At 42.0% G+C, this 17,209-nt stretch overlaps 1 protein-coding gene across 8 annotated transcripts in view; it reads left to right on the top strand.

The window, feature by feature from the left end:
• The window catches only part of NME9 (NME/NM23 family member 9), a 71,960-nt gene that overhangs the window by 24,228 nt on the left and 30,523 nt on the right, over positions 1 to 17,209 (top strand). For 7 of the 8 annotated variants that reach the window (XM_085851737.1, XM_085851741.1, XM_085851742.1 and 4 more), the window contains exons 3-8: positions 4,550 to 4,653; positions 5,883 to 5,954; positions 9,268 to 9,384; positions 9,590 to 9,659; positions 16,518 to 16,600; positions 16,880 to 16,972. In XM_085851737.1, the coding sequence (XP_085707863.1) occupies positions 4,550 to 4,653; positions 5,883 to 5,954; positions 9,268 to 9,384; positions 9,590 to 9,659; positions 16,518 to 16,600; positions 16,880 to 16,972 (539 nt within the window). The remainder of the gene's footprint in view (positions 1 to 4,549; positions 4,654 to 5,882; positions 5,955 to 9,267; positions 9,385 to 9,589; positions 9,660 to 16,517; positions 16,601 to 16,879; positions 16,973 to 17,209) is intronic. The other variant, XM_085851743.1, reaches the window with a different exon arrangement.

Below are 17,209 nucleotides of genomic sequence, written 5' to 3'. Positions count from 1 at the left end.
GTGGGTCGCCCAGCGAGGAAGGTAACCTGCGCGGCCTCGCGGAGCCTCTGCGGTCTACATGGCTCCATGTTGTAAAGGCCCATGGGCCCAGTCTGACTCCCTGTCGATGGGGTTGACTTTTTTCCTGGGGTTTTGCTTTCGAATGCATGTTGTGGCGCCGTATCTTGTAAGTAAAAACCTGTTGAGTGACTGTATATAATTGCTCATAGACGGTTTTAGTGCTTCGCCTTGCCCGTGTCTTTGTCCCCGTTCCGCAGTCTTCATAAAACAACTGCATGCGTGTTTTGCTTTTGTTGACTGTATACGTGTTTTTGAATACCTGCATTGATTGCATGGCTGTATATGTGCATGTGTGTAAATAATAAATGTGCTTCTGTGAATGTTAACCTGTTCGTCGTGTCTTTTTCTCCCCCCATTGAACCGCTATCTCGCTCTCGGAATACTAGTTGGGTTTTGAATTCCGATAAATAAAATCGGGTCCTGCGAGGTCTGGCGGTAATACCCGCTCGGTTATCCCAGAACGGAATGGACTGCTTAAGCGGTTCATGTCCAAGCAGGCCTTCGCCGAGGTACGGTCCCTCGGTAGGTTACCCGCGCGGGTACTTAGGTATATCGATATTCGGCGATTGACCTTATTTCGCACGGGTAGAATACGGACTGGGCGGTGGTGGGATTTAAAACCCACCCGTGACTGATTTCTGGCATTGTTGCAGAAAGTCACGACTGAATTGTCCGTCCGGTGGGTGAGACGGCCGCCATTGGCTAAAGCGGTCGTTCGCACGCCGGGCGGGCGTAAATTCGTAACAATATAATGCATGAAATTGCTCCAAGCTCCTAATTTGAAAACTATAGCACTTACAAAAGTGATGCACACAGCAATTTGTAGCTACAATGAACAGGCATTCGATAATATGAGTGAGGAAAGTGAAAAACAACTTTATTTTTCAGAAATCATTGTGGCTTGTTCCAAGTTAAGGCATGCTTGCACAGGCCAAAAAATATGGCGACTTCAGACCCCAGCGAGATTACCTAGATTACGCCTTAAGACACCAGAGAGAGCGGTGAGAGAGGATGCATCTGATAAAGGATATAATTAAATAAGGCCATTAATTATCTTCAAAAGGGGTATTTTAATTAACCCAAACGCCCAATTTTCAGTCATGCACTTCCTGGGAGTTTTCTTTGTCCGCAAACAAAGTTTCAGGCTGCTAGGTTTCATGGTTTTGGAGTTATGGAGGACACACACACACACACACACACACACACACACACACACACACACACACACACACACACACACACACACACACACACACACACACACACACACACACACACACACACACACACACACACACACACACACACACACACACACAGAGTTTGGTCACCCATGGGTTATTTAGTATTTATTAAAACATCAAGAGGCTTATTGTTTAAGGCTGCAGTAAAAAAAAGCAAAAGCAATCAGTTAGTAGACCCTCGCCAGGACTTCTTTTGAGTGGTGTATTTTTATACTCTCAAGTCCCAAATAAGCGTGGGGGTCTGAATAAGCATGTAGGGTGGAACATTTTCCAAATTTTAATATGAGTAGAGGGTGGAATAAGTGTCTCTTCTTCTTCTTCTTCTTTTGTTCTTGTTCTTGTTCTTGTTCTTGTTCTTGTTCTTCTTGTTCTTCTTGTTCTTCTTCTTCTTCTTGTTCTTCTTCTTGTTCTTCTTCTTGTTCTTCTTCTTGTTCTTCTTCTTGTTCTTCTTCTTGTTCTTCTTCTTGTTCTTCTTCTTGTTCTTCTTCTTGTTCTTCTTCTTGTTCTTCTTCTTGTTCTTCTTCTTGTTCTTCTTCTTGTTCTTGTTCTTCTTCTTCTCGTTAGGAGTCGCCACAGTGGATCATCCGTATGATCCGCATAGTGATTTGGCACAGGTTTTACGCTGGATGCCCTTCCTGACGCAACCCTGGTCGCCTCTTACAACACAGGGATATGGTACACCTATTTTAACCGGGGCATACACGCTTATTACAACCGTGCATGCACGCTTATTCGGGACTTGAGAGTAGGTTTTAGAGTAAATCCAATATGGCTTCCAAACAATGTGACCTATGACATCATATGTGTGACCCTTTTGTTCCTCATGGACAGGTGGTCACGTGTGAAGTTTTGCTTCCAGTTTAGCCATTTCAGAGAAGAAGATTTTTGAAGGTTTTTATTTTTAAAAGGCAACAATATGGTTGCCAAATCATGGGACCAATGGCGTCATTCATTTTTTTGTGGACCATTTTATCCCAAGATGACCCTCAAAAATTTTCATACTTATCGGATGTAGCGTTCTACATATGCAATTATTACGTCATTACGAAGGAACCTATGACATCATAAAAATATCACACTCTATTCCCATGAGGAGTACTTGCTATGTGCCAAGTTTCAATTTTTTCCTTGGTGCGGTTTCAGAAATACAGAGGTCCACCTTTTTTCCGTTTTTCCAACATGGCTGCCACACCACGTAACCTATGACGTCATAATTATATAATTATCATTATAACATTCTCCATAAGTCGTCGCACCAATGGTGAAAATTTCGTCTCAAACCGACAAGCGTTTGCGGAGAAAAACCTGAAAGTTCTGTGCTGACAAACAGACAGACAGACAGACAGACAAAAAATCGTGCTTAGCACGACACTTGGCGAATTAGTTGACCTTTCCGTGTGGTGGTCCAAGCTGTAATGTCATGAATGTGTGGTGTTTATTTGTTCGTACATTAATAAAATGACGCGACGTCACAAATAACAATTATCAGGCGCGCGTTGTCATGGTAACGGCAGCAGATTGAAAATTTTCACAACTCATTTAAAGCCACCATATGACATTCAACAACTTATCATCGGTGCTTGTTGCCTTCATTCTGATCGTAGAAAATATTTGAAAATACCTCGGAATATTGCTTTTCAACCAGCTTTACGATCCCGTTATCAGGTTTGAAATATGTTTTAAAACAAAAATATGTATTTTATATGTGTGTTTTTTCATGTTTTGGGTGACCTTGACCTTGGGTCAATTTCGATCAAACTTTGTACACATGTTAATATTACATGCATAAATAGACAGTATAAGTTTCAATATAATAAGTGCAAAACTGTTTGAGAAATAGCCATGTGTAATTCACAAAATTCCCCATTGGTTTATAATGGGCGATAATATAAAGTGATGTAGAATCCAGATCCTGATCTTGAAAGTCACATATCTTTTTGCACTGTGGATTTCTATCAGCTGTTAAAATTTCATCCAAATCGGTTAAGAATTCTGACCTGTAGAACTAATATAATTTTTTTTTAAAATCATGCCAATAGCTAAAAACTTTGACGTCATACGCTTGCGAAAACTGTGCATAATTTGTACTAACATGCATTTTGAAAACATTTAGATATTCCATTGAAGTTTGTTTTGGCGTCAACAGGAAGTTGCTATGACTTCCGGTTACTGGGTTATGTTCAAAAGCTTGTTTTCACCTTTTTTGACGTAACGTCGTGACGTTAAGTGCGATTATGATGTGATTTGATCCCAGACTATTTCAGCAAGATTGGCCATCACGTGTTAAAATTTGAGAACGATTGCTTCAGTAGTTTCGGCTGCACACGAGCGTAAATTTTTTTTTTTTAATGACGTCAATAGGCAAAACTTTGACGTCATACACTTGCGAAAACTATGCGTAATTTGTAATAAGATGCATTTAGTAATCATTTAGATATTTGAATGAAGTTTAATTTGGCGTTAACCGGAAGTCGCTATGACTTCCGGTCACTGAGTTATGTCCAGAAATGTGTTTTCACGTTGTGTGACGTCATGTCGTGACGTTTAGTCCGATTAAGATGGGGTTTGGACGCGGACTGTCTCAGGTGGATTGCCTATCAGGTGTAAAAAATTTAAGAACGACTGGTCCAGCCGTTTGAGCTGTAGATGACCAGACAAACAAACAAACCAACAAACGGAACAGACCAACATACTTGACAAAATCGAAGATTTCGCCAAGTAACAAATGGACCCAAATGCAATACCCTCTCATTCGGTGAGGGTAATAATTTACTGGAGAGTGCAACTATAGGCCAAATGGTCTCGTTTCCTTGTATAAAGTCTACAGGAGACCTCTCCATACACTCAGTGCAGTCCCACGGAGACTGGATCATTTGCATCGTTATTTTTTTTTCTGGAAATAATTTATTAATACGACTTTCACAATCTTTATTTTATTTAAATTGAATTATATACTTGAACACTGTAGAACACAAATCGCCTTCTTATCACTTCCAAGAACCTCCAGTATAGCAGTCCTGTACTTGGACACGTTAAGTCGGGTGGTGTAAAAGGGTGACATATAAAACTGCTTCAATCTGGCTAAACTTGTGGAATTTTTTAAAAACGATCTTTAAAATCATTATATATTAAAATATATCATGCTGAGTTAGGGACATGAAGAGGGATGTGTACATTCCAAAACACACGCATCAAATGTGGTACCGTGTTGTGATGACGTTGTGTGATACGGTGGTGTGTCCCAGTTGTCGATATCCACCAAGCATGGTGTGGGCCATGTAAGTCTGTGCGCGACACCTTTATAAGGATGAAGATGGAGCTCGGAGATGAATTGCTTCGCTTCAGCACGGTGAGACATCTAAAATTCTTCTTTTCCCTTTGTTGATGAATGAACCTCAGTTATGTACAGCTTGGGAAGAGGTACTGTCTGAAAGGCTTTTTGATGAGCATCAACATTTTGTAGAGCTTTGAGAATGATCACTCGGCACTTGTATTGAAGGAAGATACAGTATCTGCAATATTACTACATTATTTCGACATACCTCTTATCTTCAACTGATTACTTCATGGTTTGGTTCAGTTTTAGGTTAAAAAAGAAGTTTATTTTCAACTCTCATACAGATTGATTCATTTATTTTTACAAATATCAAGAATGAAACTGCAACAAAGTAATGATGTATTGTTTAAACTCCACCATCAACTCAAATGGACCATGAAGGACAATTCTTCATTCGTATGTCGCACAAGGCTGCAGGGAAGTATCATTGACTGAGGGTGTTGACTGTGCTACTGATGCAATGCCCCCTACTGGTTAGGGCAGGAATTTATCAGTTGTTCAGGATGCTGGCAATAGCTCGCCTCCTCTTCACGAAGGACACCACAAGATCTTTAACATCCGTCGACTAACGCCGGCAGACGGGATACCCAATTTAACCTCCATCCGAGACAGCACACACATTGATGAATCACCCTGCCTGTAAAACACCAGGATAGTTTATTGCATGGGTCAGGATTCAAACCCAGGCTAGCCAATTTAGAGGTGAGTGTGCATACCTCTAAGCCATCCTATCAGCCCATAAAGGACTATGTCTCAATGTGATGTTTCAGTGGTCTTCCCACGGTCTTCACCAGGGACTATCCATAATGATTTATTTTCTCCTGGTGCAATCTCAATAAAATGCTGTGAGCAAGTATTTGGTATAGCAAAGAAAACTTAACAATTTGGCATCTTACAACATTATAATGCACATTCTAAATGTGACTGCTATCATAGGGACTTTGACTGTAGCATTATTCCTATCCTCCAAAGTATTCACCAGATATTTTCACTCATTTACGACTGATTATTATTCTACTTTGTGAAACAAATATTTAATGGCCATTGTTTCAAGCTCGTGATAAAGAGGAAAACACGAGATGATGAGACGTGGTTTAGTAAAGTGTTCCGAAGATATCTAGATCCTTGGCGAATGTGTGGTTTGTTTGTTCCCATAAATTATGAAACTTTTTATTTTATTCACCACATGTCCATTTTCTTTGAAATTCCAATAATGTTGTTCTTTTGTATTTTGTACAAAGGCCTCAACCAGTAGCATGAAGGAGCTGGAGCCACTGCACGGGAAATGTGAACCACTCTTCTACTTCTATGCGGTTGGTAGATGCTGATAACATTATTGCATGATTACCCATGAATTGGCTTGTGCATGAATTGTGTGAAGGGAATCATGTCAAAGATAATTGATGAATTAGGATGGGCAAAAATATGCTCCAATGGGTTACAAGGATGCTAAGCACCAAAATTAAACTGAAACACATGAAGGACATTTGCTGCACTTGTTGGACTTGTACTGAAGGATTGGTGATGTTTTTTCCCATGGGATAGTGGCAGGTGATGAAATGTGTGTTGATCACAAAGAACTGGAAACACCTTTTCACAGGAATGGAAAGCTTGGTGTTGGCTTAATGGTTAGGGTGCCTGGATTGGGATCCTAGGGTCCTTAGTTTGAGCCCCATGTGTGTCGAATTAACACCAGGTTAGGTTGACTCAACCTGCCATCATTTTGAGGTCGGCAAAATGAGCACCAGTGTACTGGTAATTGGGGCAGTGCATCGGCAGCATAGCCGCGTGCCTAACCTCTGATGCAACCAGCAGCCTCAAAAGTTCCACATGACAGTGTGTTGTCTTAATGGTTAAGTTGGTTGATTTAAGATCTCAGGGTCTTGAGTTCAAGCCCCTGTCACACTGCTGAATAAACATCAGGTGGGTTGATTCAGTCTATCATCCTTCCTAGGTCAGTGAAATGAGTACCAGCTTACTGGTAACAGGGAGCATTGTATCGGTCACACAGCTGTGTCCCCAGAAAATGATGCAGCCAAACAGCTACAGGCTGCATATGAATAAATAAATAACAGGAATGGAAATGCACAATGTCCCTGGGCATGCAAAAACATAGAAATTTCGAATTCAAGTGATGATGATGGTGATGATGACAATGGCAATACAGAGGGTGAATTTGTTCTGCTGAAGCATTTTCTTGGCTTGGGTTACAATACTGGATGGGATGCCACTCTGACACAGGATACGTGACTGTGTGTGCAAGAATTTGGAATTTTTTTCAGGGTGCTGGAGATACAGTAGCTCAGCTACTCTTCATGAAGGACACTGTGGGGTTGTTAATATCCCCCAATTAATGCGAGAGGATGGCCACCCAGTTTAACATCCAAATGAGGGATGGTGCATTCATTGATGAATTGCTCTGCAAGCAAAACACCAGGATTCTTCTTCTTGCATTTGGCAACTTGGCTGCCGGGTAGCTATCATTTTGTTGGGGTGCAACTATGCCGCTGATGCCGTGCCCCTTTTACAGTACATTGATACTCATTTCACCGACTTCAAAAGGATGACAGTCTGAGTCAACCCCACCTAGTGTTAATTCAACAGCAAATGAGGCTCAAACTCAGACCCTAAGATCCCAAGCCAGCCACCCTCACCACCAAGCTTGAACACAAGGGTGTTGGTTTCTAACTTGTCTGATATTCCAACTCAGATGAGACAGCTCAGAAATGGGTGTGCATACCTCGAGATCTCGGTTATCCTGTCAACCTTATTAGGAACAAGAAGGGGTATAGTAGTCCTTGACGATTTTTTTGAGAAAGGTGAAACGGTAAACAAATTCTGTTATAATCAGATACAAGAAACCTTAATATAGCATGAAGGAAGAAACTTACTGACTTCCTCTATTCATGTAGCCAACGTGTGGAACTCGACGGAATCATTTCTCCATGTCAAAATCCTCTTCTCTCCCTGTCGAGACTGGAGTTTACCCAAGGCAGTGTTCTGGGCCCAGTTCTATTCCTGATCTTCATAAATGATCTCTCTGACTCTCTGGAAACCCCTTTTATTTATTTGCTGATGACTCCACCCTCTGCTATAACATCCCTCATTCTTAAGACAGGCAGACTGTAGCCTCTTTCCTCACTTGACAAAATGAAAATCACCTTGACAAAATTCACCAGCTAGTAAAATACTTGGAATATGTCTTTCAATCCTGACAAATCTCTCACTCTCTCCGAAAGGACAGTCTGGCAAACCCTCGCATCTACTTTCTTAACAATCCTCTTCAGGAAGTTCAGTCATTCAAACTCCTGGGTCTCACTATCATCCATGATCTTTTTGGGCAAACCACATTTCAAAAATGGCCTCCAAAGCCAGCCACCGACTGGACATCCTCCATCGTACAAAGCCCTTCCTCGGCACACCTGAACTTCTATCCACCTACAAGGCCTTCCTCCACAGTTTGATGGAGTTCTGCTCTTCCTTCTGGGCTGGCACCCCTGCCTCACGTCTTGCTCAGCTTGATGCCGTGGAAACCAAGGCCTTTGAGATTATTCGAATCTCCCACGATGAAGCGGAGTCTATGGGTCCATCACTTCGTCATTGCAAACAGGTCGGTGGTCTCTCTGTCTTTTACTGCCTCCTTTCTTTCTTGCGCCCTCTGCTCTTTCCAGGCTTTGTCACCCCCCCTAGGTTTCTGCAGGGTGCACATGGTTCACCATTAAACCCCTTCTGGTGAAACTACCGAAATCCAGGATCATTGCTCACCTCCACTCATTCATTCCTCTTTTTTTCCCATGTGTAGAACCAACTTATTTTCTTCAAAATCATTCTTCCCCTCATGTCATCAAGACAGCTGTACATCACCATCTCAGATCGTCCCCAATCCAAAACCATGATCTTTTCTACCTTCGTCAATCCCACCCCAAGTCCTCCTTCCCAAATTTCCAGTTTTCCCTTCTTGTAGTTTTCTTCTGTATCCATCTTGTTCACCCCATGCATCCTCCATTACCCTTCATTCCTCCTCACACCCATTGTTTATCCAAGTCTCACTTTATTTTCTCCTTTAACTCTGCTGTTGCTGTTTCCCCACTCTCACTGCTGTTCCTTTTGTTGTGTTGCATCCTGTTCCATTCAGTGTTCTCGCTCTTCTACAAGCCTTGACTCTGGATACCAAAAAACACCCCAAAAAACAATTTCCCTAATGGTGAGGGAAACTAGTTATGGGTTCAAATGTGATTGAAGGTCACAGTCGTTAAGTATTTTGATTCTAGAATTCGACAAGCCAAGGTAATCTGCGTTTCCAGATTGGTCTGGTCTAGTCTCAGAAGAATACCATGTTACTATTGGATTACTACTAAAAACCCAGGTGGCTCACTGACCTAAAGGGAATGGATAATCTGCTTTTCCAGACTGGTGTGGTCTACGCATGATGCCAGCCCATGCATAATGGTTGACTCTTAAATGCCACAGAGCAACCTTGGGATGGGCACTCATACATTCCCTACAAAAACCAGTGACATTCAGCATACACTGAAATATTGAAAATCCAATATGGCAATGTATAAAGGAAGTTAATTTTGCTTCAAGATCAAAAAACGTTTTTGTATGGGTTATCATACCATGCAGGGTGGGGAGATCGTTGCAATAGTTCATGGTGCAGACATACCTCTGCTGCAAAATACCATTGTCGAGCAGTTCGAGGCTGAGAAGAAAGTGCTGGCTCGTGAAGCTGAGCGTTGCCCGGTAGGTTAGTTTTCTGTTTCATGGTGTTGGTATACTCCCACTCAGGTCGAGTTACCTTTCATAATTGCATTGTTGTTTTATATGGGTAATTCAGTATTGACATCTAACAAAAGTGACGGTAAAGAAGTTGAACTTTAGTTCAGTGCACATTTGCTCATGTCATTGCGGTTCATAAGAAGACATATACTGCTGAGTGTATTCACAGTTGGTGTTGACAATAAAACCAGAAGTTCAGCATGAAACTGAGCAAGAGGAGGATGAAGACGCAGATGCAGGTAAATTGCACTTTTATGGTTTCCATTTTCTATATGTCATCCTCAAGCCTCAAACCATCCAATTTCAATCCACACCAGGACAAAGGCCACAGTAACCAACACATCTTGAAGAATATTTTGTCATATTGGTCCTGTTTGCCACATAGGGGTTGGCGAGAATGAGCTACTACTCCTAAAAATGTCTCGGTGCCATGCAAGGTCTTTGCTCGGATAATTCTTGAAAGGGTTCACCACCATCTGCTTGAGCATCAGCGCCCAGAGCAGTCAGTCAGGCTTTACACCAAAGAGGTCAATGATTGAGCATATGCTTGCCCTTCCGGTCCTCATCGAATGCAGATGAGTTTCGGCAGGGGCTGCTTGCAGCCGATGTTAATCTCTGCAAAGCGTTCAATTCAATGAATCTGGAGGATTCTTGGTCTTCATGGGGTGCCACCAAAACTGATCAATCTGATGTCTAAACGATACTCTGGAATTGAGAGTGCTGTGAGATGTGGTGTTACCATCTCTGACTTATTTCCAGTTGTTACTGGAGTTTTTTATCAGGGGTGTATACTGGCCCCCACACTTGCAGTAATTGTATGGACTGGATTCTTTATGGATTTTGATGACCTTGATTTCACAGAGGAATCAGTCATCTTTGCGGAGATGTTTGAACATCCTTTTGGGGGCCATTGAGGTGCTGAATGAGGAGTCGGAGCCACTTAGTTTACGGGTCTCCTGGGTCAAAACTAAGATCCAGGCTTTCTATGACATATTGGATGCTGCTATCTTTTCTCTACCTTGTTTTTTCTACCTTGTTGTCTTGTTTGTGGTGAGGATGTTGAGGTCCTGGAGAGATTAACTTACCTTAGCAGTGATATTCATCTCTCTGCTGGCTATGAGCCAGAGGTCAATAGACGTCTGTGTCGGGCCTGGGGAGTCATGGATTCACTGGATCATCGGGTGTGGCGCTGTCGGTACCTGTGCAGGAGGACGAAAGTCCGAGTCTTCAAGTCCTTGGTGCTTCCAGTCTTGCTCTACAGATGTGAGACTTGGACTCTGAAGAGGGATCTGAGACAGAGACTTAATTCCTTTGGTACCACGTCACTTTGCAGGATCCTTGGCTATCGCTGGTCAGACTTTGTGTCCAATGAGCGGTTGCTGAGAGAGACTCAAATGAGATTTGTTACCTGCATAGTCCGTGAGCATCAGCTGCAGCTGTGTGAACATGTGGCTCGTTTTCCTGATGTTTATCCTCCTGCTCACCAGATTCTCTCAGCGAGGGAGCCTCTTGAGTGGAGGAGGCTAATGGGCCGACCACGTGCCTCGTGGTTGCAGCAGGTTGATGGGCATCTCAAAGACATGGGGATGGGCCAGGAATCTGCCTGGGGGATGGCCAGACGGAGGCCCCTGGAGTACCTGTGGAGAGTGGATGCAACGACGCGCTGCTCTGGCGCATGCTCCCATATCTGACCTGACCTGAGAATAAGCAACCATCAGAATCAAACTCACAACAACCAAGTGGGGAAAGAAAGAAGTCCTTTACTACTTCACCAAACATCCATACTTTGTTCTTTAATGGCCACAATTATTCCCATGTTCTTGGGGGGTTGGTCGGGGGGTGGGGGTGGGGGGGGGGAGTTTTTTGGCCCTAGTCTTTCACGAACCAGCTGGTCAGGCCTAATGTTTGACGATGTAGTTAGGACAGGAATTTGTAATTTGTCCAAGGTGCGGGCAATAACTCGCCTACTTTTCGTGAAGGACACCATGGGATCTTTTAACGTCCACCAACTAATACCGGCAGATGGGACGCCCAGTTTAATGTCCATCCCAGGGATGGCACATATTGATGTACCACCCTGCCTGTGAAACACCAGGATGACAGTTTAAAGCTGGGTCATGAGTCCAACCCAGTCTAGATAGCTTAGAGGTGAGTGTGCGTACCTCTTGCTCATCCTGCCAGCCTACCAAACACCTGCACTGATAAAATATATACAATAATATAATAAATAACTAGAACTACGTTGTCGATGGCACACCATCGCATATTCCCGTGCGCACTGCTTTGTCCCATTAATGCAAGGTGAAATTTTATCTTGCAAAATGGATTGACTATTCTTTTCTATTCGATGTGCTTTATGACCAAAGACTTACTATGTTTACTAAATCAGAAGTCATTGCAAGCATGTCAACATTTCATGAAACATTAATTTAACACTGTCCAGCAATATAGAACTGTGCATCAATTTAATCATAGGAATGAACTGTGTATAATATTAATTATAATTATTCATAATCGATTATATAAATACAGTAAAACCTGTGACTCTTTGTCACTCATGGGGACCACATAAGTAAGTTCTTCATAAAATAATTTACCATGTACAATGGTAAATACACTTAAAAAAAATCAGCCCCCATGACCCCACCCCCTCTGGCCCGGCCCCTAGGGGTCATATCAAAAATCCGACAGTTGTGCACGTCCCCATACATATATCTACTATGTCCCAAAGTTTCAAGTTCCTATCTCAAACGGTGTAGGAGGAGCTATTTTGACCCCCTATCCGCAAAGCTCCCCCTACCCCCCAAGCACCCTCTGATCATCATGTGTTTAAAAAAATATGTTGTTAAATGTATCTCATGAATATGTTTGATTTAAAAAGCTATGACAAATATATATATATATTTTTTTAAATCGACCCCCATGACCCCAACCCCTCTGGCCTGGCCCCTAGGGGTCATATCAAAAATCCGACAGTTGTGCACGTCCCCATACATATATCTACTATGTCCCAAAGTTTCAAGTTCCTATCTCAAACGGTGTAGGAGGAGCTATTTTGACCCCCTATCCGCAAAGCTCCCCCTACCCCCCAAGCACCCTCTGATCATCATGTGTTTAAAAAAATATGTTGTTAAATGTATCTCATGAATATGTTTGATTTAAAAAGCTATGACAAATATATATATATATTTTTTTAAATCGACCCCCATGACCCCAACCCCTCTGGCCTGGCCCCTAGGGGTCATATCAAAAATCCGACAGTGTTGTGCACTTCCCCATACATATATCTACTATGTCCCAAAGTTTCAAGTTCCTATTTCAAACGGTGTAGGAGGAGTTACAGGGTAAGACAGATGGATGGACGGACGGCGGAGACAATCACAATATTCCATACAGCAGGTTGTTTGGCGAAATGAAGGTTTTTAAGTAAGCCTGATGTGTCAGCATCTGAAATGTCCTACCTTCATTGAATGTGCCAGCTTCTGCATGTCCTTATCATGACGTCACTTGGTAGACAGAATATTGTCACCAACCAATAAAAGGTAGTCGCCCCTAAAAGTTGCAGTTATACTGGAGGGCGACATTCATAAAGTGATCGCAGTGGTCTTCTACTTATAGGCCTTTTGTTGCCGTGATTTTAGACAAGGACAAGTCTGGAGACGGCAATGGTTCACGAGCGGTATTTGACGATGTAGATTGTGTCAGAAGTCAAGGATGAGACAATGTGATAATTTTTGACCAAGTTATAAAAATGATCAACATGATGTGGTACGAGTGACAGGTTATTAGCTGCAAAATGTCCAAAACCCGGTTTCATTCAACAACTTTCAAAATTTGACCTTTGCATAACCTTTAAAGGTCACAAAACAATGTTGTGGACATTAAAATAAGGAAACAGGATACGTGCTATAGCTTATTGGAGTTAGTTCGTCGAAGAAGGTCGAAAACCCGGTTTGATTCCCACAACTTTGAAAATTTGATCTTTGTGAACTTTAAAGGTCAAAAGTCAAGGATTATGACCTTTGGTGCAAAACTTCCTTTGGAACATTCCAGGAACAATATAACGTCATATTGGCTATATAGCATTTCGCACTCCGAGGATTATCCATACTTTTATGAAATCAGCGTAAAAACAAATTTGAAGGGGGTGCCACGAGCAAGGTGTTCGAGATAGAGCAAAATGGTTTCAAGACTTAAGGTGGGGAATGACCTCAAGATTATGCATAAAAAAATATTGTCATCCTAGCTCTCAAAGTTTGGGTGGTCGTATGATTTTTATGTCAAAATTCTCAATTTTCTAAGTTCGTGACCTTGACCTTGGGGAAAATGAAAAATCGAGCTCCGTGGGGCTATGCAGGTGCCATTGGGCTAACCAAATACCGAATCCTCTGCCAGATTCGACAAATCCCCTCGGAAAAGATGGATTTGTATGTCAAAATTCGCAATTTTCTAAGTTCGTGATCTTGTGACCTTGACCTTGGGATGAAAATGAAAAAAACGAGCTCTGGGGCTATGCAGTTGCCATTGGGCTAACCAAATACCGAAACCCCTTCCAGATTCGACAAACCCCCTCGGAGAAGATGCAAATTGAAATTGGCTACCCCCTAAAAACACATGTTTTTTGGGCGTGGCTTTGCCCATAATGGGCGCACCATGCCCATTTTCAGGGAAACACAACTAGATCATGATATAAACCTCCCACCAAAATTTTATCGGGATCGGATCAAAACCGACGGAGCTATGCTCGGGACAGACAGACAGACAGACAGACAGACAGACAAGCCAGTAGACGGACATGGGTAGTCGACTACCCAATAGAACCTGACGCGATGGGCCCGTTCGATGGGGAATGACCTGAGGATTAAGCACAAGAAAATTCATTATTCTTGCTCAAGGATTAATGCTGCAGATTGTTTTTTCGTTAAAATACCCCCACATTTCGAGGTTTTTCGACCGTTGCTCGGCAACGGTGGGGTCCATAGCAACGGTTCTTTCTCACACATAGCTAGGACATTTCCATGAACCCACCATACCAGTTTCATGTATATCTGACTCATAGTCTCTGAGATATAACGAACTTCTTTTTTTTATTGTTTTTGACCAGGGTTCATTCAAAGTCTATCTTCTCCAACAGTTTTCATAGGATCCAGCTGGAAATCTTTGACAATATGGCTGAATGTACTGCCCACGGTCGCTCGTGGCCCGATTTTTGATTTTCGAAAAAATTATTTTTTTTATGATTTTTCAAAAATTTCAAAGTCCCGTTGCTAGGCAATGGTGGTGTCCATAGCAACGGTTCTCATTTGCACACAACTACGTCATGGTATGAACCTACCAACCAAGTTTCATCGAAATTGCCATTGTATTAACTGAAATCGCCATTTTAAATACTGATAAAATAAGGGGAGAACAAATCTCAAAAATAACATTTTTGGAATCTTTTTTTTTTTCGACTAGATCGACTACCCAACAAGCCGGTAGGCGGACATGGGTAGTCGATCAAGTCGAATTTAGTCGTTTTTCAGCTGTTACTACCAACAAAAGCGTCCATAGCAATGGTTCTTTCTCACACACATAACTCGGACAAACCATGAACCTACCATACGAGTTTCATGTGTATCTGACTCAGTCTCTGAGATATAACGAACTTCGTTTTTTTATTGTTTTCGACCAGGGTTCATTCAAAGTCTATCTTCTCCGACAGTTTTCATAGGATCCGGCTGGAAATTTTTGACAATATGGCTGAATGTACTGCCCACAGTCGCTCATGGCCTGATTTTTGATTTTCGAAAAAATTAATTTTTGAGATTTTTTTTGAAAATTTCAAAGCTCCGTTGCTCGGCAACGGATGGGTCCATAGCAATGGTTCTCATTTGCACACAACTAGGTCATGGTGTGAACCTACCAACCAAGTTTCATCGAAATCGCCATTGTATTAATGGAGCACTGGACCGAACAGACAAGCCGGTAGGCAGACATGGGTAGTCGACTACCCAATAGAACATGACACGATGGGCCCGTTCGATGGGGAATGACCTGAGGATGAAGCACAAGAAAATTCATGATTCTAGCTTCAAGGGTTAATGCTGCAGATTGTTTTTTCGTTAAAATACCCCCACATTTAGAGGTATTTCGGCCGCTGCTCAGCAACGGAGGGGTCCATAGCAACGGTTTTCTCACACATAACTCGGACATACCATGAACCTACCATACGAGTTTCATGTATATCGGACTCAGTCTCTGAGATATAACGAACTTCGTTTTTTTATTGTTTTCGACCAGGGTTCATTCAAAGTCTATCTTCTCCGACAGTTTTCATAGGATCCGGCTGGAAATTTTTGACAATATGGCTGAATGTACTGCCCACAGTCGCTCATGGCCCGATTTTTGATTTTCAAAAAAATATTTTTTTTTATGATTTTTCAAAAATTTCAAAGTCCCGTTGCTAGGCAACGGTGGTGTCCATAGCAACGGTTCTCATTTGCACACAACTTGGTCATGGTATGAACCGACCAACCAAGTTTCATCGAAATCGCCATTTTATTAATGGAGCACTGGATCAAACAGAGGGACAGACAAACATATCAATGGAAAAAGTGATAATGAGGGTAGAACAAATTTCAAAAAATATTTTTGTTTGAAATTTTTTTTTTTCGACTCGATCGACCACCCAACATATCGACGGAAATACTGATAATAAGGGTAGAACAAATTTCAAAAAAAAATTTTTTGAAAAAAATTTGTTTCCGACTAGATCGACTACCCAACAGACACACACCAATAACGAATATAGTGGTCACTTACTGACTCGTGAACCAAAACAAGGAAGGAGAGCTCAAACGGTGACTGATCAAGCTGGTATTCCTTGCTGAGAATTGGATCCTGATGCTTTGACAAAAAGGTCACACCAACATGTCTGTATGTGAAGTACTGCCATGCAAAAAAAAAACAAAGCAGTGTCTGACCTTTGACCTCTAATTATACAATTTCACTCTTGAACTTTATTGCCACACATTGTACAGTTGAGATTTTGTGATATCGATTCCTTATTGATTGCGGTGAGTAAGTTGATGAAGCATCAGATCCTTCACCTGCAGAAGGTGGCGACCATCCATATGTGGTGGCAATTATCAAACCAGATGTGGTTGCACTGGGAGATGCAGAGGACCTGGTGGTAAAGGTGAGTGTTTATCTCTCTGTTAACCTCTCCACTCCTGATGTGCTGAGAATTGCCCATCATGGCCATATCTAACGATTTGTCATCACTGTTATTTTTAACATGTACTGCATGATCGCATCTACTACTTTAAGGTTCCAACCTACCCAGTCTGTACTCACTGCCTCCAATGGTTTGTAAATTGAAGGTGTTTTTATTTTTCCCTCCTCGATAAACTACCCACCAACTTCCACCCTCCCTAAACACCAAATGCACTCAAGTTTCTGCTGCCGTTTTGCACAGATGGAGGAGGCTGGTCTAAAGGTCAACAGAAAGCTCGAGACAACACTGACAGAAGAACAGGTTAAACAGTTGTACTCACATCGTGCGAATGAGGTGTGCTGTGGCGGAAGATTGATCACTTGATTTTGTCCTTTTTTTACATACGCACATATGACTACATAGATGTACTTATAAAAATGCCAAGACAGCAAATGTGTCCACTCGAATGATTTAGTCAGAGTCCATATTTACTGTCAAGTATACCCGTGAATACTTTTCTCCACTTTACATTCCTAAATGCTTTATTTTTATATCTGGTGTGTGTCGTGTGTTGTGTGTTATTCATCGTTA

This window comes from Eptatretus burgeri, chromosome 13, assembly GCF_056783735.1.
Source record: "Eptatretus burgeri isolate ZD-2024b chromosome 13, Ebu_testis_v1, whole genome shotgun sequence".
NCBI classification, from domain to species: domain Eukaryota; kingdom Metazoa; phylum Chordata; class Myxini; order Myxiniformes; family Myxinidae; genus Eptatretus; species Eptatretus burgeri.
Note: the sequence above shows the minus strand (reverse complement) of the source record. Positions and strands in the feature narration are given on the sequence as shown.